Source organism: Platalea leucorodia (genome assembly GCF_965183815.1).
Source record: "Platalea leucorodia genome assembly, chromosome: Z".
Classification (NCBI taxonomy): domain Eukaryota; kingdom Metazoa; phylum Chordata; class Aves; order Pelecaniformes; family Threskiornithidae; genus Platalea; species Platalea leucorodia.
The window spans coordinates 70,705,079-70,729,528 of NC_138858.1; the positions used below are offsets into that span (position 1 = coordinate 70,705,079).

General features: G+C 39.0%; 1 protein-coding gene across 1 annotated transcript in view; it reads right to left on the bottom strand.

Moving 5' to 3' along the window:
- Positions 1-1,093: 1,093 nt before the first annotated feature.
- LVRN (laeverin) overlaps positions 1,094-24,450 on the bottom strand; it is a gene marked incomplete at its 5' end in the record, with an annotated part of 37,355 nt that continues 13,998 nt past the window's right edge. The window contains 15 exons of the mRNA XM_082335872.1: positions 1,094-1,327; positions 2,819-2,894; positions 4,157-4,297; positions 6,376-6,546; positions 10,341-10,448; positions 11,078-11,172; positions 12,047-12,200; positions 13,510-13,565; positions 15,093-15,232; positions 17,037-17,113; positions 18,565-18,734; positions 19,790-19,855; positions 19,995-20,060; positions 20,390-20,533; positions 23,485-23,598. Coding sequence (XP_082191998.1) covers positions 1,181-1,327; positions 2,819-2,894; positions 4,157-4,297; positions 6,376-6,546; positions 10,341-10,448; positions 11,078-11,172; positions 12,047-12,200; positions 13,510-13,565; positions 15,093-15,232; positions 17,037-17,113; positions 18,565-18,734; positions 19,790-19,855; positions 19,995-20,060; positions 20,390-20,533; positions 23,485-23,598 — 1,725 coding nt within the window. The 3' untranslated portion in view covers positions 1,094-1,180. The remainder of the gene's footprint in view (positions 1,328-2,818; positions 2,895-4,156; positions 4,298-6,375; positions 6,547-10,340; positions 10,449-11,077; positions 11,173-12,046; positions 12,201-13,509; positions 13,566-15,092; positions 15,233-17,036; positions 17,114-18,564; positions 18,735-19,789; positions 19,856-19,994; positions 20,061-20,389; positions 20,534-23,484; positions 23,599-24,450) is intronic.

Below are 24,450 nucleotides of genomic sequence, written 5' to 3' on the forward strand. Positions count from 1 at the left end.
GAAAAATTCTTTGTATTAACAAGTCTGGATTTTATTCTTTGTCTCCTCATAGTGCAGTACTCGAACTTCTTGGATTTCCTGCATTCCCACATAACATTGTTTTCTATGTTAACCTGAGCACCAGTACAGTAATTTTGTCATAACACTGTTACCCCACAAATAAATAAATTGCATGGACTGAGGATCCCATACTTCTTCAGCCACAAGCTAATATGGTTTGCTAATGCTATTGGACTGAATTCTGTCTGTCACCTCCAAAATGCTGCATAAGCAAGATGATTAACCCTATGTCTACATCAGCGAGCAGCTCAGTGCAGTAAGAATGGCAACACTTGGTGATGTTCCAGAGGGGTTAGTTTAAGCTAGTTGCACTCTAGTGCCATGGACAAAATGACCATCAGATAGTGGTATCTACCAGTTGCACACCAGGAGCTCATCATCTGCCAGATAAATTTCATCCAAAAAGAATCCAGTTCACACACTCCGAGAGTGTCCGGGGGGTTGAAGCATACTAAACAGAGACAACTGGGAGGGTGTCTTCAAAAGCACATTCCTAATCAAACACAAATGTGCATCTAGACACATTAAGTATAGATCTGCTAAGGAAAAATAAAGTTTGAATGACAAGGCATTCATTTATTACAATTAAAATTTGAGGTTTCTTTAGTCCTTTCCCCCCTACAGCTCTGAAGCCATTCTCAAGTTTATGTTTCACGGCACCGTTCTAAATTATTATCCTCTTTGCAAACATAGAAGTGGAGAGAGACAGATAAAGAGATGTGCCCAAGGTCACAGTACAAATCATAAGCGAAACAGAATATAAAACTTTTCCAGCTTCCTCATGTGTTTTTGCCACAAACTTTTACCACACCTTTCATTCTGATATTCAGAAAAAACAAAGGATTTAGGACTGTATCTATATGTTAGATTATTATTAGCAACGCATCCTTACTAACAACTCATCCTGTAGGAAATTAATTTAGATCTAGTATGAAATTATATCTCTTATTTCTCTTGCTGAATCTTTCTTTTCTTTGTGAATTATTTTAGCCTGACTTTCCAGTTGGGAAGACAACCACAGGACTCATAAAAATGTGCTTTGTCTTTAATTACATCTTAAAATGAATACCAAAATGCTAGTGAATCGCACTCTAAAATATACTGTAAATTGTTTTCCAAGTCAATCATCTACATTTTTCTGTAACCAGTTGGCAACTTGGGTTAGCAGTTCTCTCCTTTCCATATTTTCCAATTTTGTAAACTCCAGCAGTAGAGTAGTAGCCACTCTCTCATTCTCTTCCAGTGTAGTATTATAAAACACCTGCAACTGAAGAAATAAACACATTAACTTAGTTCACATACATAACCTCACTTGCAGCAAGCCACTGTATACCTGAGAGATGCTTTAGACAGAAGTGCATAGAAAAGGGGGAGATGGCAGGGACTAAGGAGGGGATGGGGCAAGCTTACTGATTAACACTAAGGTGGGAAAGCTTCTTGCACATCAGGAATGTGCCCTTTTGTCATCCCTCTGAAAATCCTTTTAAATGCAGCCAGCTTCACTAGTACTGGTGGTACCACACAGTGTCTAGGACTAGCTGGGTAGCAGAATCCTCCTGTGCTGCCTGTTCTACAATCAGAGAACAAGAAGTCTTTCCTATCAGTCTAATGAGCAGAAGACAAGAGAGGACTGAAGAATAGCAAAGAAATATATGGGGGGAGTGGGAAATGAACAAGAAGAGAAATGAGATAGATGTCAGCATGACAACCAGCAACCTAACACGCCAGCAGCCCAGCTTTTGGTATGTTTCCTGTAGACATCATAGCAAAGGTGATCTCTACAGACAGATTTTAAAGAGGAAAATGAGACAGCTTTGGGGCTGTCTCATTTATTGGGACTCAGTTCCAAACCTGGAGGTTAATTTAAAGGCTGGCACTGGGCTATTGCTTTTGCCAACCCAAGGAGTTAACTTGTCCCTAAAGAACAAACAATGAAAAACTTATTGTTCATGAATGTTCAAGAGAGATTTCTTTGATTTTAGGAGCTCTCTGAATTGCTCTCCTAATTAAGCATCCCTTCTCTGTTCCTTGCTGTATGCATGCATCAATGAACAGCAAAAAAGGGATGCAAAATTTTTCCTGTAATGACAGATACTAGCAGTGCAGGGCTGGCAGAGTTGTGGATCGCATGCAGACAGCACAAAAGCTGAGCTGTTGAGAAAAGAAAATAATATTTTGGGAGAGAATCTAGGGAGACCTGGACTGGAGATGAAAGAACAAGAAAAGAGAATGAAACAAGCAGTGATGGTTATTAATTTGTCCCAGCGACTAACGTGGATTATTGTGGGGAATAAATTAAGACACTCTACAGCCACCTCCCATGGATTTCCACCCTTCAGCAGGTTTCCCAAAACCCAATCCCTTTTTCCAGATGTACAGCAGCCCAATTAGAAAGTATTGTTCATGGCCTCATCTGGGCCGCCACACAATCAAAAGGAAAGAACTGTATCACACGTGCAGGCCACCTGTTCGGCACACGGGCAGGCAACCTCTTACGCTACAACCACAGAGAGCAGGACAACATCCACCCCTGCACAAAAGCTCACTTTCATGCCATGCTTAAAAACCAACTGCACACACGGACCACAGAGCTATGGGTGCACGTGTTTATTTCGCAGATGAGGAAGTATTTTTCTCGATGTCTCAACATAGCAACATTATACACTACATTCTATGGTTTCTTTAAAAAACAAGAGATTTTAAAACCTGTATTTAAAAACTGGCAATAAAGTTAAAACTAACTGCTTCTCTGATTTACCTCTTGGATCTGTACATCTGTATTGACAAATCTTCCCATGAGTTTTAATACATCATGTAATAATTCCTTCCCATACCTGTAAAATTGAGATAAAGGTCCTTCAAACAGCATGTTAGCAAATACACTAAATTTCATCTCATTTGAAAATACTCCCACTATTTAGTTATTATTTACCATGTTGGAAATAGCAACTAAGCTGAAGTTTGCAATTGTGTACTCTTTTTTTTAAAGAAATATCATTAACATTCAGTGTAGACATTTGAGCAGAATGAAGCACACTATTACCATTCATTTTCATTTCCCAGTAAGATCTGGTATTTCTACTTTGGTAACATGAATTCTTTGCTTAAAATGGATAATCTTTGCTTAAAATGGATAATCTTTGTGAGCCTATGCAGCCAAACTGAGCTAGAAAGGCTAATTAATAATGATTGTAATGACTCGGTGTTTCTGTTGGTATCTTGAGGATAGCATATAAATTAACACCCACACTATTCTTTTAGTTTGAAAATCAGGGGTCAGTTTCCCAGCAAATTTTGCATCAGTATGGAACACAGAAAAGCTCTGTAAGGGAACAAGTTGGTGTGACACAAACCTGCCACAACTTGCCTTTTCTAGCATTAGCAATACAGATACACACTGAATGCTCCCAGGTGGCTGGTCTTGGTTATGCTGCCACTAATGGTTCCCAATAGACTCCTCTGTCACCAAAGGCAGCAGGAATGTACTCTGTCACAGCCCTGCTGCTTTTCACCATTGCCAAGGAGAGAGGAATTCTTTGAACAGTCATGAAAATACTTGCTTTGCTTAAGACAGGTAGCCCAAGCTCACCTGCAGTTTACCTGCATCAGTGCAGGTAGGCTAGAGATGGGTGAGGACTTAAGTCAGGGAATAATACTGTAGGTGGTCCTTGCAGCACTTGTAAACCTGTGTGCTCCAATGCCCCATCTCTCCATACTCTCTTTGGAAAAGAGGTCACACTCTTATTCCAGCATTTTACACTCACGCTTGTGAAATACTAGTGAATAAACCCACTTCTAGAGTCATATTTTCCAGGAACTTTAACACTTAAAAGCATCAAAAGAGTCATGAACAGATTAGTTTTTAAAGTGTTCTGTGTCTGACATGAGGTCTTCTTTGACATTAAGCCCTGATGCAAGTTGAATCCTCTGAAAACCCTGCTCTGCATAGTTAAGGAATTGCATCAGTCATTACAAAAAAGCCATTTCTGGAAGGAAAATCTGCACCTGGATTTTACAGCTCAAACATAAAGTTGGAGAAAGAAGCCAAAGAGCCAAGGAGAAATAAAGGGAACCCAAAGCTGGTTGCTTACCATACCTTGCACTCAAAAGTGGCCAATTTTCCGTAACAAATTCCCAGGCTATACGGTGCCCAATATCCTTAGTCACGACATACAAGATGATGATTGAAGTACAATTGGAAGAAAATAATGTATCACTGAGTCCATATTGCAAGTATCTGTTGGAAAAGAAGGTAATAATTGTACCTATCACTTGCTGTTTAACAGTGATGATCTGGAAATGTCATCCAGTTCAGGAAAATTCCTGTCTCAACAAATACCAGAATGTGGAAGGTTATACAAAAGTTGTTGTCACTCCGAGCTGTGTATTCAGCTTGGGTTTTGTCCATATGTTGGTGAAATCCCATTCTTGCACACTGACTTTCCCCTTCTCAGTAAAATGAGGGTGTAGCACATCAAGTGGATATATGTGCTTTTCTTACCTGTGTTACAGAAAAACAACCACTCCTACCAGACAGCCCTGTGGAAGGGCAAAGTGCTTCTTGGTTTCTGGAGACTCGCTTTGCTGTGACACAGATGGAGCCTAGAGTGAGCCAGCGGCGAGACGCTCTGTTATGCAAATGCAACCCGTTTACAGGGTCCCCTATAACAAGACCCAATAACAAGGGGTCTTGGATGGATTCATACGGGCTAAGGCATGAATTCAGAAGTATTTAAGGAACTACCTGCCAGTGATGTCAGTGGCAGCGAGTGCCTGAATATCTTGAAAAAGTAAATAACTATTCTCTTTGTTACCTCAATGCTCCTACTTTCAAGGAGCACTGTTAAAGAGTTATCTTCTCATAGGGTCTTGCAGGCAGCTGCTTTATGGCTAGAGCAGATGAGCTGGGTTTCTCCCATCTGCATGCCACCACCATGCTTAACAGAATGGACAAAATACACTGTGAGCCAGGAGAAGCCCAGCTTAATGTTCCTCACCCCAAAAGACTTTCAGGGTGGCATTTAGAAAAATAGATTGGCTCATCAACTACTAAGGCACAGGGAGGAAGGAGGTCATCACAACTCCCCGAGACTGTCAGGGACCAGTGCTAGCCTGTGCCAATGACAAAGTCAATAAAGGACCATAGGTTAGGTGGAAAATCAGCATAGCTGATTGGACATCTCTTCACAACCCATCTTGCCTTCTTCTCAGGCATGTTTGTTCTGTCTTCTCAAATGACTGCCATCACAAGAACAGGTGGCTGGCAGGAGAAATATCTCTGCTGCTTTAAGAGATTTAGACCCATTGAGTTTATGCCAGTTCTTGAATGATCATTCTTTAGGCCATCGCTGGCAAATTTCTGTCCTTTGATGAATCCTTTAGGTAATGTGGACATGACAGATTGGAGAATTCAGCTTCAATATATTTTTACTCATAAAGTGAAAAGATTTTATACGGATGCCAGTGAAAGATAATAAATACAGTATTCCAAAATGTGTCCAGGAAGCATTTGGACAACACTCTTAGATATATGGCTTTACTTTTAGGTTGCCCCACATGGAGTTAGACTCGATGATCTTTGTGGATGCCTTCCAATTCAGGATATTCAGTGATTCTATGAAGCTGGAAATTTAACAAAATAATTACTTTTCAGCATCAGTCTGCACTTCAAATGGTAAACAGCTTGCTAGTAAGTCTGTTTTCATTTCTGCCCTTAACCTGGGTGATTTGGCTTCCACACAGAGGCTAAATAGACTATGACACTTTAGTTTGGAACAAAACAAGCAGGGGAGAAGGAGTATGGGAAAATTATACAAAATCATAAATGGCAGGGAAAAATGTCAAATCAAATTATGATAATTACTGTTTCTTATGGTGCAGAGAGTAAGGGCAGCTAACGGGTTCCAAGTAAAAAACCAACACAAAATAGGTTTAAAACAAACCAAAAGGAAGCATGTTTTCAGACAACATGCAGTTATATTATGGGATGTGTTGTCATAGTCTGCTATAAAGCCTGAAGGTATAATTTCAGTTCAAAAAGGTCACTAGATACATTGACAGAAGACAGGCCCAGTGTTATGCATGACACACTAGTTACCAGCTCGGGAAATCCTTTTCTCAGTGGTTACCAGCATCTGGGATGTTATACCAGCAGAAGGATCATTTGTGTTTGCCCTGTTTATCATACTTTAAGAAAACTCATGAGATTTTTCCGGGGTCTATAAGACACATGCTTCATCAGGTTTGCACAGTACGGTATTTGTGTTCTTATGATTTACTTCCATATACACAAAGATATGCTTTGATCAAGGTCACCTGTAAAGTAACCATGACTCCTTGGCACAGCTCATGGCAGAGAGCAGGATGTCTTTATCTTCCTTTGTGGAGCTGGTATGGTTATACATCTCCCATGCAAAATTCCATTCTTTATCACTTCCCACTGCAATACCATAGCAGCAGACCGTTCTTCTAATTAAAAAGGGAATTCTGCAAAGCAAAATATGATTAAAAGGTACTGTATTGTTGCAAAGTCAAAACCAGCAGTTAATGCATAACTGAAATCAAATGTTTATTTACAGTTTAAAAATGCACGAGACAGGAAATATAAAATAGCAATCTAAATAAAGCTAGGAAATTTGATTGCTTTATTTATGATTTAAACATTTTAAAAGCATGCAGTTTAAAGGCAAACCAAAAATCTTTTTTAGAACAGTTGGACCAAGCTATTTTGTGTACATACAGTGTCAATGCCACTCCTTCACATCGCAGCCTAGGATCACACCATTAAAGAGTGTATGGCTGCATATAAGCATCATCCCAGACAAGCCTTTTCAAAGTTTCTTCAGTGAATGCAGCCAGTAGGAAGAGCCACGTGCAGCACAAATGGAAACAGAAGGGACATTTCTCCATGCAACAGGCAGCCTCCTATTACTCCCACCCCAGGGGAGAGTCCTCAACATAGTGATGAATTTCTTAAAAGAAACTAAATGCAAACGTTATCAGTGTAATACCCTATGTGCAAAGGCTGAACAGAAAATTTCTCATGCGGCAATGATGTGTCCCTGACACTAAGACATTGTCAACACTTTCCAGTCATAGCAATGTATACTACTATGCAGGCTATCTGAAAACAGTTTCAATTAATGGTATTTTGGAATTATTCTCTGTAGGAGAATGGGTACCATTGTTACAAATGAAACGTTTAACTTCCCAACGCCATACCCTTAATCTGCTTAGTGCTACGTAAGACCAAGATTGTAAGTAGAGGTGTAAAAACTATCTTCCATTAGATTAGAAGATAGACTTGGAAAAACAGACATCTTTCAGGTCACAAAAGCCATTCTTCAGGCCCAAAACTGGAAGAAGCTAATTCAAATTTACGTATCATTTGAGAAAAATTCCTATGAGTTTCAGTAGAAAGTTTCGGTAGACCATACCGATATTAGTCAGAAGGACTACAATATTAGTCAGAAGGAAGGCTGTATGACAGCAATCTGCAAAGCAAAAGGTAGAGACAAGTTATAAACTCTGGAAACTCAGACGGACTAGTGGAAATGAGGGACAGAGTCAGGTGTTTTGCATGACAGATATCACTTGTTAAGAAGTGAAAATACAAGATGCAGGGATTTTGATAGTCCGGCTGTGGGTGGGGGATTTCACTGGCATAATAACAGAAAGTGTGGGCATGTTTTATATTTACTGCAAAAAATAGCTTGGATTCATTTTTACCTGGATATGTGCTGGAACATAAGGGATTTGCCACCGAGAATGATGCTTACTGAGATTGAGTAGTTATGTCAACGTAAATAGTCCTGTGAGGAATCCTTTTATGACAGATCTTATTTGAGCTATAGGGTCTAGTAATTTGTTTAATAGTCATTTCATAATGTTGCAGAAAAAGGCCATGGTAGGGTGATAACAGGGTAAAACTGCTTTGGCTAAAATACAGCTGTTTATTTTGCTACTGCAGCTGTTCCAATAGTTTCAAGAAAATGTTGGTTATTGAGTGTAAAGTTCTTGTGGGTGAAGAGCAAACAGACACGCTCTGTGTATCATTTGGCTGCAGCTCTGATGTTCAGCATTCAAGGCAGGCTGTACGGGCAGCTTACTATGGGACAATGGTCCACTGGCTGGTGACATCGATGGTGTCCCTGAAGTGGCTTATGTTGTATAGTTCACAGAGAAAGTCCACTGTGGTCCAGAGGGACTTTGGAGCTTGAGATTATATTACATGAGGGGTGGGACTTATTAATCCTGATATTATTTCTGGGAGTGGTTATGTGGTTTGATATTACTGGCCTGCCAGGATTCTCCTGTTTCTGGATCTTGGGGAAGATGCAAAAGGCTGCTGGGAAGAAGGGTGGATTATTTAATCTCGTTTTCCTGGAGCCAATGCAGAAGTGACATAGTGATTTCTTAACTTTTGAGGGCAACAGCAGTATATGGTTACCTTTAGTAAATAACTAAAATGTACGGCAATATTGTCCCTCCCTCTAGACTCATTTCCTTCTTTCAAAAGAAGACAAGCCAGTAACAGCACCACAGAGAATACGTTAGTTTAGCTAGCTCCACTTCACTCCTATAAGAAAAAAAGAGTAAAACTGAGAAACTGGCTGGGAATCACGGCTCATGGCTTGTTATCTCCTGGAACAGATGAAAATGCACCGTACCAAGTCCAGTTAAGTTCTGCCAGGAACTGTTTGGAAATGTTCAGCTGAAAGTTGAACACCTTATCTGAAAGGGAAAAGCATTACTCCCTTCCACAGATGTGAGAATCCTACTGGGTTCCACCTGTGGCAGAACAGCTGTAGTGCGCTGTCATGAATTTTGCTCTCAGAATGGAGAACATAAGAGCATCTAAAGGGATCTGTCTGTGAAATATGAGTCAAGAGTTTATTGTGCCCTTTTCCTTTTCTGTCCACCATATGAAAAGCCTCCTTTTTAACTGAATAGGAACTGTTCATTTGAAACCTAAGAAGTGTCCTACCTCCTATGTTTTTTTTCCTTAAAACATGATCATTTTTTTCATTTAATAAAATTAGTAGTTGCATTTTTTCCACACTTACAGCCATGTGAAGTGTGAGGCTGTAAAGTCCCTTTGAACTTATCTCAGTGCCAGAAAGGACAGCAAAATGAATCTTCTCCATCTAATTCAAAACCAGATCAGCAAATATATTCCACAGACTTTTCAGCTCTTCAACTCAGATAAGGTATGTAGTATTTCACCAGGAAAAAAAAAAATTCAAATATCATTAATAGGGGACGATAGGTGACTATTTTGAAAATAGCCTGAGAATTCAGCATAGCTTTATTGCTTTTAGTGAGATGCTAAGAATATTCTCTCTGGAACATAACAGAATGTATTTAGGCTATTTAAACTTTTTATTTTAATTGCAAAGCACAAGTTGGTTTTTATGAAGATGATCACTACAAAGCTATTTAAAAAAACCCACAAACATAAAAATACAAGTTCAGTTTACTTAGCCAACTACATGTATCAACAGAGATAAAAGTAGCAACAAAATATTTACTACAACTACAACAAATAAAAATAATAATAAACTTTAAATATTCACTCACCAGTGCCAATACTATTTGACTATTGCATAGAAAAACATCGAAAGAAAGAGGGAGGAAAAGAGAATAAGAATTTCAATACATTGTAAATTTTCTTTAACAGTGCAATACTTGAATACAGAAAATCTGATCCTGGTGGAGCCGAGACTCCATCCTCACAGACCAGAAACCTGACCACTAGGTTCCACTATCAGCATAAGAACTGACAGCTGTTCCCAGCACCTCTTTACGTGAATACAGAACACGCAAGGCGATTTGACAGGCTCACTGTGGGCAGATGCCTGTATTGTACAGACATTGTTTCACTCAATATTGCTAAGAGAAGCTTAGAAACTGAGTTGGTATACATGATAACCCTAAGGCTGTACTGCAGCAAAGGGACTGGACAGTATCAGATATCAGCCCTAATCTGAGGTTCAGCTGTTATGTGGCTAAACAGATTTTGATCTTCATGGCAAAAATCTGCATCCTCCAGCCTGCAAAGTCTATGCAAAAAGCAATAATTATGAAATCGTCATAAAATTGGGATTTGGGGAAGAGGAGGGGGTTGGGGAGGCACAGTTAGGCTTAAATTCTGTCATTCTGTTGAGAAAGAAGAGCAGTGTACAGGAGCATTTCTCATTCTGCCTCCCCCATGTAAGAGCCCTTTAACTTTCCACCTCACTTACGCATGCACACCTCTAAGAGAACATTATCATTCTTACTTGTACTCAGGGTTGTCCATCCACTTAGCATACAGTTCAGATGACAGCTTCAAACAGTCTTGGAGGCCCATCCAGCACGCTGTTGCAAAAAGTTTTTCCAGATACACTCTTGAAGATAAGCCAAAATAGCAAGAATAAAAGATACGTATTCCACATTTGGAGTACTTGAACTGTGCTTGACCAGCACAGTTTCAGCACATGATGCTGTTAACACAGGAGAACCTCTACTGGAAACAGTTGAGGTTTAATAAAAATTTAAAAATTGAACTACCAATAATGCATTCCTGGCATCAATATTCATCGACATTAGTGAGGCTGCCAATGTACTATAATTTTTCCTAGTTTTTCATTTGTTTTATATCGCTCTTGGTAGTTTTAAGAGACTAGTTGCATGTAGTCCAAATCATTCTGACATGCAAGACTGCGGCTTCAGTAGCCTTGCAAAATGAACTATTTTAAAGTTCTAGAGATTGATGCATAAATCACATCTAAAGTTCACTGCTCTCAGTTTTTCCCACAACTAGCAGCAGCCTGTTGAGCCTGTCCTCCCATAAACAAAAGCTACCACTCAGATCATTAAACTATCATCTTTTATGCTCACTAAATAGACTGAAAATATCCCAAACTGTCCTGTTACTGCAGTTTCATTGGAGGTGTCATCATAAAAAACAAACACTTATAGGACAGTAAAAATAACAATTCAGTTAGTTACATTCAAATTAAAGCAGAATACTTACTGAGCAAAATAGTCATCTTCCAAAGCATCAACATTTTGACGAATAAAACCTGCATAATAATGGTATATTGGCAACATTCTCTTTAAAAGGTATTTCTTTTAAAAGAAGGGAAAGAAAAATTACTTTCATTTAGATGCAAGTTTTTATTTTAATGTATTTTTCTTTACTCACCCAGATTTACCCTAAGAATTTACCACTATTAATTTCTTGACAACACAGCACATTAAAATAATGTATATAAATTGGATCCAAAATTCAATACACCTGTACATCCATTCAAACTGAGAAGTTACCCTTTCACGTCACTAGGACCTTTGAACTCATTATAAAAGAAAACAAATGTTCATTTTCAGAGAAAAAGACAGAAAAATAAGTTCTTCTCACATATTTTAAACATACCTTTACTTTTAGAACTTAAGAGAACTACTGTTGTGGGATTGCACTTTAAACAAAAGTGAAATCTTCTTCAAATAGAAGTCAAGGAAATAAATAAGACAATATTATCTCAGGTAGCTGAAATACGGGAGAGAATCTTCTCATTTAGTATCCAGACCCAATTCCTTCCTTCTTTCCATGAAGACAAACTGGAAGGCAGTACAAACCACAGAGCACATACATTCTATACCCCCTTTCTACATAGCAGTGTTACTCATTACTTACTACTATTTACTGCTGACCGATAGCTGTATTTTCTGGATCCTCAGTTTTACAAAAACCTAGGATCAAGCTTAATATAAAGAATGTGAATGGATTTCTGCTTTACAATAAGAATTGCTCATGATTCAATGATATTTATCACTGACTAATACATGCAAATAAGTACCTCCTCCTATTTAAAAAAAGAAGTTGATAAAATCATGCAAAGGGAATGACGAGAACTATGACCCATCATAGTCATCATTACATTCATTTTAGTCTGATTTATTTAAATGGTCTAGTATCTTTGCTAACTAACAAAAAAGGTGATACCTTTAAAAGTGGATATACTTCATAATTCTTCAGAGTACCTTCCAAATTCTCAGGTACTAGGTTTAACAATACCACATTCCATATGAAGAGTTCATCTTCTCTGGCAAGGTACTTTGTTAGTTCAAGTGCTGTTTCAATCTGAATGTATCCAAACCTATTTGAAGATAAAAAAACCTCATACTGAGCATATCTATTCACATTAATTACCTGCCACGAATTTCTGTTTCTTTATGAAACTGACAATAAAGCATCAGGATACTGCATGGAGAGTGACCTAGAAAAGATGTTGGAAAAATAAAATAAATATAAACCAATGGTGCCTGTAAGAGCTGAACTCTCGAAACATTTATGACAGAGCACAGTGCCATGATCAAAGCAATAAGACAATCATGGCAGTAAGCATGGCAGTAAACAGACTGTATTCTTCTTGCATCTGCAGGATACAGTATAGGCACATTTACAGCATGTGTCAGTTCCACTAGAACAAAATGAAAGAAAAAAGCACTGTTTTGAGTTATAATACATTTGTATTTTTATTGCTAAACAAGATATTTTCATTACACGTTCTCTTGTGGAATCTACATTGTTGTAAAAATCAAATAATTTAATTCACATGCACACTATTCTTGGAATTAACAACTTCACCATGGCTTGTCTGTGCCTCAGTGTGGAATTAGCAAGGAATTCATTCTTTCCCAATAAAAGTCCAGTTCAAGCCCCTCTCCTCCAGAAGAGAAATATTTCTAGTGTACTTACATAGGAGCACAGTTGTATACTTCACAGTTACATTCCTTATTACATACTAGGTTTGAGCTCTCTGATGAGAAGGGACATTTGTATGAGAGGAGGAATGGGAATTTTTACCTCCTCCTCTCGGAGCTACCTCCACAGGCTTGGGGAGGCAGGAGGGGCAGCGTGCTTTGGCCACCTCCTCCCTGAGCTCCCACATCATAGGTGTCTGATGCTTTTCACGTCTCTGGTCCGTTTGAGGCACAGACATATTTATTGCTTCTTCAGCTCCCTGCAGTACTGCTGACCTCTCTAGCACCACAGACATGAACAACCGAGTCATCCATCAGCAAGGGAAATGAAAGAGGTATTAAGAGTGATGCAGGACAGCATAGCTAAGATAGCCCAGAATAAATTAAGGAAAATGCAGAATGTTCATTCAGAATCTTTATTTTGTTACAACAAATACAGGTTAGTCCCTAAAAAACTCATGAGAGTCCCGTTATTTAAAACATTTCCTAAGAGCGGGAACAAAAGTTAAAAGAAATTTTGAAAGAAATCACTCAGCGCTGACAGAAGAACGGATTAAATACTTAACTGCCCCACCCTTTTGTCAAAACAGCTGTTGCTCTTATGAGGCACATATGGGTAGGAAGGAACAAAGCAGAAGTAGCAATGTTGAATGCAATCATGTAGTTCAATCATTTTCTATGACATATTCGAAACATACTTACTGTGTCAATGCAAAAACATCATCTATCAGCTGGAACCTGCTGACAGCAGGAATAGCCTGCAGAAAGCATTCATGTGGCGTTAATAGATCTAAACATGTCAGTAAGAGTTTAAAAAAGCTTTATTATTTTTAAAAAGGATAAGACAAGCCCTTAACACTTTTTCTAAGCCAAAATCTTCTACAAAATATCATAGAGTGGATCCTGCATTTTAAGCTGAAATTATGTATGTGCTTTTAGTAACGTTTGTATATATAAATATATAAATATACAGCTACATAATGTATTTATATATATAAATATACAGCTACAGTACATTAAGCATGGAATTTCAAGACCCATCTTACCTGCATGCTGTAATGAAAATTAAAATATGGAAACTCTACATTTCCTGAAAATATCTTAGTTACATCATTTTGGTACCTTTTTCCCTTTTGAGGCTTCAGTTCAGAATACATACTCAGATTAGTCCAGAGCAGACTGTCTGACACTATCATGAATTAAATGACCAAGGCAGAGCCGTGGGTGAACCCCTGCCTACAGCTCGTGCTCTCACGAGGACTGGTGGTCCCTCCTCGTCTCTTCCCTGCTTCCATACCCCTTCGGCTCAGCTGCTGCTCAAGCAAACCTTCCCACGAACCGGTGCCAAAAAATAGCCCTAAGCCAGCACACATCTAAGTTCCTGCTGACTTAGATTTGCTGTGAAAGAAAAAAGCCTAAAAGAAAGGAGGCCAGCGTGCCGTAGAAAGGTTTAACCACACCACGTGCTCTGATCAGCCTTGTGTCCAGGCCTTCTGGAGAAGTCATCTGCACTGATTACTGTTATGCTGAAAGCTTAAACTTTCTCACCATTGTTACCAAACCCAATGAGCTGACATTACTACTAGAGCTTCTGGCTCACTCTAGGGCTAGGCAACATTAAATACTATGCAACCCCATATACAGCCACATGTATAGGCTGGTCTGTACTGCTTTCATCTTCAGCCCAAGCTGTGGCAAGTCAGAGGCGGGATGAAATCTACTCTGACTTATACTGTCTATAAAGGACTGAAAGAGCCCAAGTAGAACTGATTGGAACTTTTCTTCTAAGAAAAATCTCCACCACAAAGAAAAACAAAACCAACCAAAAAACCCAAGTCAGATGATTTTTTTTTTTTTCACATTTCACCGGCAGAAATATTGTGCTTTGAGGAAATGTGGAAATAAAAAGCTTTCTCCCAGCTTTCCTTCTCCATGGTTACCTAACAGCAGATAAAGCTCAGTCACACCTCCATACCAATAACTCTTTGAGTCAAATTTAAGAGATTGGAAGAACCACAAGCTGTTAAGACAACTTTGAAGACAGCATGCCATCTCATGTTAAGTTATTTTTCATGCTTATGTGAAACTATTTGGGCCTGTTCCTCTTCCACGATGGAAGACTGCCAGTAACTTTAGTGGTGCAGCAGTGGATCCCTTCTTCTTACATGATAAGTGAGTTTCTCATTATTCCAGGTTTTCATCAGTGTCATTACTAGTAAAAACTGCAAGAAGAAATACATGGAAAGAATCTGTTTATAAGCTTGAGAAAACACATATGACCTTACCTTTGGATCACTTTCAAGCACACGTGCTAATCTTTTTAAGTTTAATTTATCATAGTTCACTCTGTAGTATCCACTTAAATTTACATTTAGCAGGATCCAGTCATATTCTGACTCCGATACTTGTATTTCAGGAAACACTTCTGTAAAGTGACATTAAAATATATTTTATTTTCTGTGCACTGCTATGTTCTCTTGCATTTATAAATACTGGAGTCAGTGCTCCTCTGAGAGCTGAGACACAAGTTTAACGTTGGACTCAAAGAGAATCCCCCAAAACCTCGGTGCATTTATGATCTCTGCTCTGCACAGAGTAGCAGAACTTCAACAAGTAACTGACCCTTCAGGTACCGCGCACCTTACTGGTAGTGGCTTAACCATTTAAAAACAGCATGGGTGCCTAGAATATGGCACTAGCAGTACTTCCCCTATAATGGCATATTGGTTCAATGCTCTGCTCATCATTAAGTGCACTTTTAGATCCAGCTAAAACATCAAAACTATGCTCCTCCACTCCCCAGGCTGAGTGAAACATGTTCTACCATAACAGCACTCTTTTCCTAGTGTGTCTTTTTTTGCTGCACAGACATTTATCACTCAGGGACAGTGACCAACACAATTGTATGGGCAGAGGATAAGTAAGTAGACGTTGCCTGAGGAGCCCTAAACCAACAGGACAGGCTTTTAACGCTGTACAGCACAGTGCTGAATGAACACGCCTGGCTACTGGTAGCAGCCCAGCTTGTAGCTTGGAGTTTAATTTAACCTGTTCATAATTAAGATAAATTAGCTCCTGCAAAGCTATTTGCAGCAAAAATACACATACACAAAATTGCTTTTGAGATGTTTCCTCATTATGTATCATCATGATGCCACTGCATCAACTATTCCAAAATTCAAGTTAAAACTATGCTTTGTACCAAATTCCTCCTTTTCATTTACCAAAACCATTCTCATGAATACCTCTGAATGACTACATTAACAGTTCTCCACCAAAAGCCATTTCAACCTCACAGGAACAAAATGGTAACTGAATTTAAAATTACCCTTAACATTTCTACCTTTGTAAGAAACCATTTGGTTTATTTATGCATCAAAAAGGAATTATTTTTTTTTTTTTAAATCTTAAAAGTGAATGCATGTTCCTTGACTGAATAGTATCTGCTAAGTTCAATACATGGCTTTCAAATACAAGTGGAATGTGTTTTAATCCTGAATTTCTACTTTATTGTAGTCCCTTCAGGCAGATGCAACATGATGGGTCTTTTTCATAATTTCTGTAGCTCTCAAGTCACATGATGGGTGAGGAAATGGAACTGTTATCACTTCAGTAATAAAAATTAGCACATTACACTAGGCCTTCCAAGCAAGCGCTGCCTAACAATTCTTTTCTGCAGATTTTCTAATTTTTCAGCTTAGCAATCACTGGTTTATTTAACTTTAAATCTAAAGCATTCAGAGGAATAAACATCCACTGTTTGCTTATTTACGTGTCCATATGCGGTGAAATGATCACTCAAGCTATCTTGTTGCCTCAGAAAGAGGGAAAGCGGCTTTTAACCACTGCAAACAGAGGATGGAGAGCTGGGATATGCACAAAACATATTGTAGTTTTGGTCTTAAGCATTCCACAAATACATCGGTCTCTGCATCATCTTGTAACTGATTCAAAAGGTGATGGAGTTCAGAGGTGACTTGCCAAAGAAAAATAATTACCCCATTCTAATGATTACATTTCTTCTTTCTCAAAAAATATAGCTGTTTATTGGAAAGCACTGCGATAAGAAAGAACTGCATTTTTTATTTGCTTGCAGATGCCCATAAACTCATTTTTCTATTATAAGACTTTAAAACTATCTCCCTATTCAATTCAGATTCTGTTTATAGAAGTGTTAGGTGTGATTTTATCAGGTCGTTTTAGCGTGTGTGAACAAATACATTACTTACTGCTGCTTTTATCTAGCCACATTAAGGGTTGTGATGATCCATTTCTCATCCAAGAAACAGGAACAATCCATGTGTTACTTAACAAAAAAAGAGATAATATGATTAGTTCTTATGCTTAAACTGTCCCCCCTCAGCTGATGCTAAACTAGATTGGATGAGTTCCTTCTTACAAGAATCTCTATCTACCTTCTCTCCTCTCTGATACAGAAAACCTCATCAGATCGTGGTACTTTTGCTGGATCAGCACTTAGGTTCAGCAAAGATAAGGGAGGTTTAGCATGGATTTAAATAGGCACTCATATCTAGACAACTATTTGATGCCAGATATTTGAATACTACTGTATCTCTGTACTCTGGCTTTCCTTATTCAGGCAATAATTTTATTCTCCTCACTTATTACACTTCACCCTATTTCTGCAGAACATAAAGCTCCTTTTCAGATGAGTATCTACCAAAAAAGGCTCCAGGCAAGCAACACAACTGTAATTCTGACAACTGTAATTTCCTTTCTGCGGGAATGTAAACCTCACGGTGAAAACAGATGAAAGCTACAAAACTCTGAAATTGCTCACGAAAATGAAAATTTCTGTAATATTTGCCCTGGATTTGCTTAAATTCCCATGCTATTGCCTCTTGCTGAAACTACAGTAAAGGACTTAACATTTGTAACTTGGAACTCCTTATCCAGCTAACCAAAGATGCAGAATGGACTAATCCACTGCACTTCCTGGAACTTGGAAGCAAAGGAAACTCTTTGGTCCTTGTCAAAATTTCTCTTTTGGCTGTTTGTATGACCACCAATAGCAGCCAGGGAAAAACTGCTTTGCTGTCCTTTATACTTTTTCCCTGAGTGAGAACTCATCCCATGGGCCCTGTCCATGCATCCCAACACTCATGACAGCTGCTGAATTTAATGATATTTCAAACTCTAACCATGAGTTTCCAAAGTGGGTGACCAAAGGCAGCTCCTATCACTGTTTTTAGGCATCTAAATAAGTATCACCGCTTGCAAAAGCACCAGGAACTTGGCAACACTCACTAACGGGAACTTTAGAGCTGCATGTCAGCTACACAGTATTTTCTGAGAAAGGGGTCATTTATATAAGTAAGTACTGAAATGCAACCTGTTTGCCCTTGCCAAGCAGAAGAGATTGGGAATATATGCACTGGAAAGAAGCTACAGCATAGTTCACCCAGGTCCCCAGTCCATACAACTGAGGGATGAGGAAAGAAGAAATTTCCAGGCAAAACTCCTGCCCTGCAACCTATTCATGGCCTGTGTCTGTCCTTACAAAGCCATTATGTGGCTAGAAAAGTCACTACTCCAGAGGAAAGCAACCTTTTGGCAAAACAGGTGGGTTTCAGAAATACTGCAAACTCTAGTCTCAAACAGATGTTACTTGACAGCTCATGACATGAAAAAACATAAATTTACATAATCAGATGGTCAAAACATAATGCCCTAACTGATGAGTTTCCTGCAAAAAATAGGGTATAAACATATAATAAAAACACAAGCTAAACATACTTGTAAGAATCAGTACTGTTTTCATTCTTTTTATTAAGAAATTGTTCCTGACTGATTGTGCCAGTGGTTAGATTTAATGTTAAAACTGGAAACCCATTTTGGCATGTCCAGGAATCCATGATTTGTTTTACAGGTGCTGGCAACTGAACTTCATCCTGTGCATCTACAACCTGCAAGAGAAATGGGAATTATAATTATTTATGATAAACAGGTACTTACTGATATTGCTTCAGTAACACTCTAGGGGTTGTTCTAACATGTTAGAGAAAATGTAACTGCTTAGAAGCAGTTTGCTGGTCTTTGATTCATGCAAAAAATCTATGTAACAAAGTGAAAAGGACATTATTGACATTATTACAAAGACAGCATAAGCCTTTTTAGGAATTACGAAACACTGAGATGACATTTCTCATTCTTACAACCTGACTGCTAACCTTTCTCTTTCTAGTGTTAACATACTGACACCCCTGTATGGCTATGACAGACTTAATTTGTTAATTTCACTCAGATAAAGCTGCCAGAACACAAAGATTTTTAAGTGACTACCTAATGAACAAACTGAATAGTAAAGACAAATTGAAAAAGATAATGTGAACTGGTACAGTCTCTGCTGGCTTAAAAGATGTGACAGCCTTGCATATCTGAAGTTGTGGCACTCTTGTTCTTAACCTAAGACTGAGTCTGCAACACAACGGAAGCCTTCTTTAGAGGAACAGGAAAGTGGAATTTTAAAAAATAAACTTATTATTATCACTTGTTTCCTTATTCAGATTTCTGCCAAAACCAGCAAAGGGTGCAATGCTGAGCTACTGCCCTGGGTATAGACTTTGCTGGATCTGTGACGTATCAGCATCTTGGATTGTCAAGCCCAGAGCATCACACACTCTGATCTGGCAAAAAAACCTTAAGCTCCAGAGGAATAGGCCATGCAATTTCATGTAGGCTTAGGTGATCTCCATGAAACCCAAAACTCCACCTGGCCCTCATTTCCCATCTCATCTCTCTACTCCTTGTACTTAGCTCCACTGATGTCAGGTGCAGTAAAGCAGCCAAATAAACATTTGTGAAGACATTAGCCAAAAGAGCCAGCAAAGCAAATTTTATGCAAGGGGAAGACTGCACTAGGGATAGCCAAATTCCAGTGCAGTCTTCTACAAACAGTATATACTCTAAATTTGGACTGTGCCAAACACCAGAGCAAGAATACTAGAGATAAAAAGAGTACCATCTGTATGTGGGTCCAGAGATCATCTTGGTTAGCATTTGAGAAGGAAAATTCTTTCAGATATGACTGTACAGAAACAAAGAGAAGTATCAGAGTTCATGAGGGTTCAGTGAAAAACATCAGCAAGACAAACAGTAATTTGTGCAACTGTAATTTTCAACCTTACAAATCAAGATGAAGATGTTTGTTAGTTTTTCAGACTTACAGTGAGTGCTCTGATAAACAACTTCTCAGTCAGGAAACCAGAAAGCATCCAGGTAATAGAGGCCCCCTGGAGTAGAAAAAAAGCTATGAGAAAACAAGAATTATTATAGCAATTATTATTACAGTATTTTTTCAAACTATATTCCAGAGAAGTTAGGTTACACTTCATATTTCACAGAGGTTACAAACGTTTTCACCGTTTCTTTCATAGCCAAATAGATTCGCAACATCCAATATTTTGTGCATGCAGCGGAAACAAATACTGAATGACAAAACTACCTACAAAAAGCATTGTAATTCAACAGAATATTCCACTGTTCCTCTCAAACCTACTTAGTTTAACCTACCATTAGTTTAGAATACTCAAGAAACAGGAAGAACTTTATATTTTTTAACCTTGTTATATGTGATGCTGTCAAACAGAGACATTAAAGAAAATGATCCTTTGATCTTGTCTTCACTCTCTGACAGTGATCGAACTCCTATTTCATTGTCTTCCCTTAAGACAGGTTGTACAACATGATCATAAAAGATTTTATCCTGCAAGAAAAAGACAAATCTGAGTGAGCTTAAAAGAAAATACTTACTCTCAGGAGAGAATGTAATTATGGGATTAGTATTAATAGAAATAGTCTGTCAATAAACAAGGAACGATCCTTTTTACCCCTCTCTAACTTTCCCATGAAGTAAAAGGGACCTTACACCCAATCCTAACATTTTCGACATGCAACATTACTGATCAGGGCAGTGAAAATTTTACAGCTGAGAAGACTGTGGGCTTGGGCCTGACAAAGACAATAACAGTGTAATCCTCAGGGAAAAGTAAGTCAACTATATTACACAGCAAATGAACAAACACTGAAAACTTGTATCTAATTTATGTATGTCATTAATATGGCAGCATTTTCCTCCTAAATTCTCTGCTTCTCCTGCTGCAACCCTGAGTAGTAACCTAAAGATTAAGCTACTAAGGGTAGCAAGGCTTAATTATGTGGCATTTCTGCTGTCACTCAGTGAGAAATATGGAGGGAAAATGGCTCCTTTGGTGCAAATCAGCGAAGTTCTCCTTTTATCAAATGATTATTCATTCCCCCAGCTGAGTATCTCTCCTAAGACTGGATGGAAAATTACATAGTTACAAAGGTAAAGAAAAAACCCTACATTTTCTAAAACACTGCAGGCCACTTTGAGCACTTCTCAGGAAGAACACAGGCTTCCAATTAATGGTATCAAATTTGTCGACCGATTTTTCTCTGTGTAAACAGCCAGTAAATTTAATTTTCAGGGTTCAATTTGTAATTGGGTGGTGATTAGTGGCTCAAAGTCTAGTCGGAGGCCAGTAACCAGTAGTGTACCCCAGAGGCAAATACTAGGTCCACTTCTGTTCAACATCTTCACTAATGATCTCGATGATGGGACAGAGTGTACACTCAGCAGGTTTGCAGATGACACAAAACTGGGAGGAGTGGCTGATACAAGACAGGGTCGTGCTGCCACCCAGAGGGACCCGGACAGGCTGGAGAAGTGAACAGACAGGAACCTCATGAGGTTCAGCAAGGGGAAGTGCAAAGTCCTGCAGCCGGGGAGGAACAACCCCGGGCACCAGGACATGCTGGGTGCCACCCAGCTGGAAAGCAGCTTGGCGAAAAAGGACCCGAGGACATGAAGGACATCAGGCTGAACATAAGCCAGCAATGTGCCCTTACAGCAAAGAAGGCTAATGGTATCTAGGGCTGCGTTAGGAGGAGTGTTGCCATCAGGCTGAGGCAGGTGATACTTCCCCTCTATTCAGCGCTAGTGAGGCCACGCCTGGAGTGTGGGGTCCGGTGCTGGGCTCCCCAGTAGAGGAAAGACATAGAGCTACTGGAGACAGTCCAGTGAAGGGCCAGGAAGATGATGAAGGGGCTGGAGCATCTTGCACATGAGGAAAGACTGAAAGAGCTGGGGCTGTTCAGCCTGCAGAAGAGCAGGCTCAGTGGTGGGATCTCACCAATGTATATAAATATCTGAAGGGAGGGTGCAAAGAGGACAGAGCCAGGCTCTTTTCAGTGGTACCCAGGACAAAACGCAATGGGAACACACTGAAACACAGGGGAGTCCCTCTGAACATCAGGAAACACTTTTTCACTGTGAGGGTGACTGAGCACTGGCACAGGTTACCCAAAGAGGTTGTGGAGTCTCCATCCTTGGAGATGTTTAACAGCCATCTGGACATGGTCCTGGGCAACTGACTTCGGTGGCCCTGCTTGAGCAGAGTGATTGAACCAGATGATGTCCAGTGGTCGCTTCCAACCTCAGCCAGTCTGTGATTCTATGAATGTGTATGGCCCATAAAACTCCACTGTATTTTTGCACCTGGGTAATTTACCCTGGATTTCCAAGGCAAATCACATAACTGTAATTTATCAAATAGAATTACTGCCCAGTATTAAAATTTACTTTGTCAACATAAATAAAATGGCAATTGTTGATTTTTAGAAAGACAAGCTTCTAAAAGAAAAGATTAAAATTCAAAAGGACACAAAAGACTTTTTTCCAGTTTAAAATTTGGTGGCCTTTATACTTTTCAATGATATTAAATCACTGCTTTACAGAGAATAAAGTGAGTTGTTGAAGTTCAAAGCAGGGGGTTAGCATATCCCATGACCTAAAAATCCTTCTGAGAGAATGTATTTGACATGCCCGTATTAGTTTCCAATTAAGCATGTAACTAAGTAAGTACTTCAGTGAATTAGAGAAGGAAAGTGATGAATGGTATTTCATCTGAGCAAAATAAAAAGCAGACTGGATTGACTGCAGTCTCGGGCCTGCCCAGACTAAAGGGTTCTCCTTTCTTCAGAAGCCGAGGGCACTGTGCACAGACATTTATGATTGCACAGGCAAGTGCATCTCATCTCACAGCTATGATTAGCAGCACCTATCCTCCTGTCTCAGAGTTTAATGATGGATGGAGTTTTCTAATATGCTGTAGGATTTATGATTATTCCCATTTGGGTGGAATGGGAAGTTTTACCCTGCTGCCGGATTACCTATGAGCATTATATTGGCCTTATCCACAACTAGACATCCACAGACCCAGTGGGATAAACAGACTCAAAATGGCCCTACTTACTCACTGCTCAGTAAAGGACCCAGATATGGGGTGCTTGGAAAAGAGCTTGGACAGGCAGGGAGGCAAACTATCAGCTAAAGAACCCAGGAGAGAAAGCTGGGTTTGTTAAATGACAGATCTAGGGCAAAACACCAACTCCCTGTCGCTGCAGAATCACAGCTGTCCTCTCTGCCAGCTGTAGAAGAGCTGCATTTGATGACGGCCCCCAACAGATGGAAACCCTCCAGGGAAGAATCAAGACCTGCTGGTCTTTCCCAGGGAAGTTAAGTTACTAATGCCAGGGCTTGATTAAATCCCATCTCCTGCACCTTCCTTGTCTTCCTACATGCTGGAACTTAGCTACTTTAGCTTACTTACTTCAGTAAGCATTAGTACTTACCAGTGAAAGTTTGGGTTCAATGAAGGTAGCTCCCAGGTACTCAAAGTAAGATGACAGTCCCTCATTAAGCCATAGATCATTCCACCAGTTCATTGTAACCAGATTTCCAAACCACTTAAATAGAAAAAAACAAAATGTCTCAACATCTCTTTGGACTGCTGCTTTCATTTTTGTAGGTTCAACACACATACCTATGCTGAAGTAACTTTATTTAATGTGTACATGTCAATTGAATAAAATGCTGGATATTCCTTCAGATAGTGAAAATTCAGTAGAAAAAGATGCATCTTGGATAAAGTCAGAGGTTCAGGGAAATTATTTTTTAGTTGTTTCACCTACAATTTCATACCATGAGTATGGATGTCAGTGCTTTATGTCATTCTTTTACTCTATTCAATTTTAAACATTTCCCAATAAAATTTAAAGATCTGAAAGATCAGGCTATGATTAAAAGTAGGGCATTTATCAAACAATTACAAAAAACATTTCTCCATGTTCTTAACAAAAGGAAGTTGTCAGGGGGATGATAAACAGAACTGGGGAAATAACCATTTCCAAAATCAGCAAAGCCCTATCTTGGCAAGCAATAAAACTTCCACAACAGCTGCTATGTGCTCATATTTGGCAGTTCACATTTAACAAAAAACTGATCACTTGTGGATTTCTATTTTATTTGTTAATTCTTAAAAACTGACATTTGTTTTATTGGCCTGCAATAAAAACACTTTGCTCATCTGAAGGTCTGTAAAGTTACAGACCTTGTCAGAAGAGCATACAAGTGTACTAGCCAAGTTAAACTCCATCGTTAATTTTGTTGACTACGTGCAAACACTTGTTGCTCTGGCAAACAACAGTAAATTAAACATAGTCAACAAAAAAAGTGAAACTGCATTATCATTCCAAACCAAATAAGAAAAATTTTGAAAATCTCTATGAAAACTGGACAAAGGTCCAGCTACAGTGTAA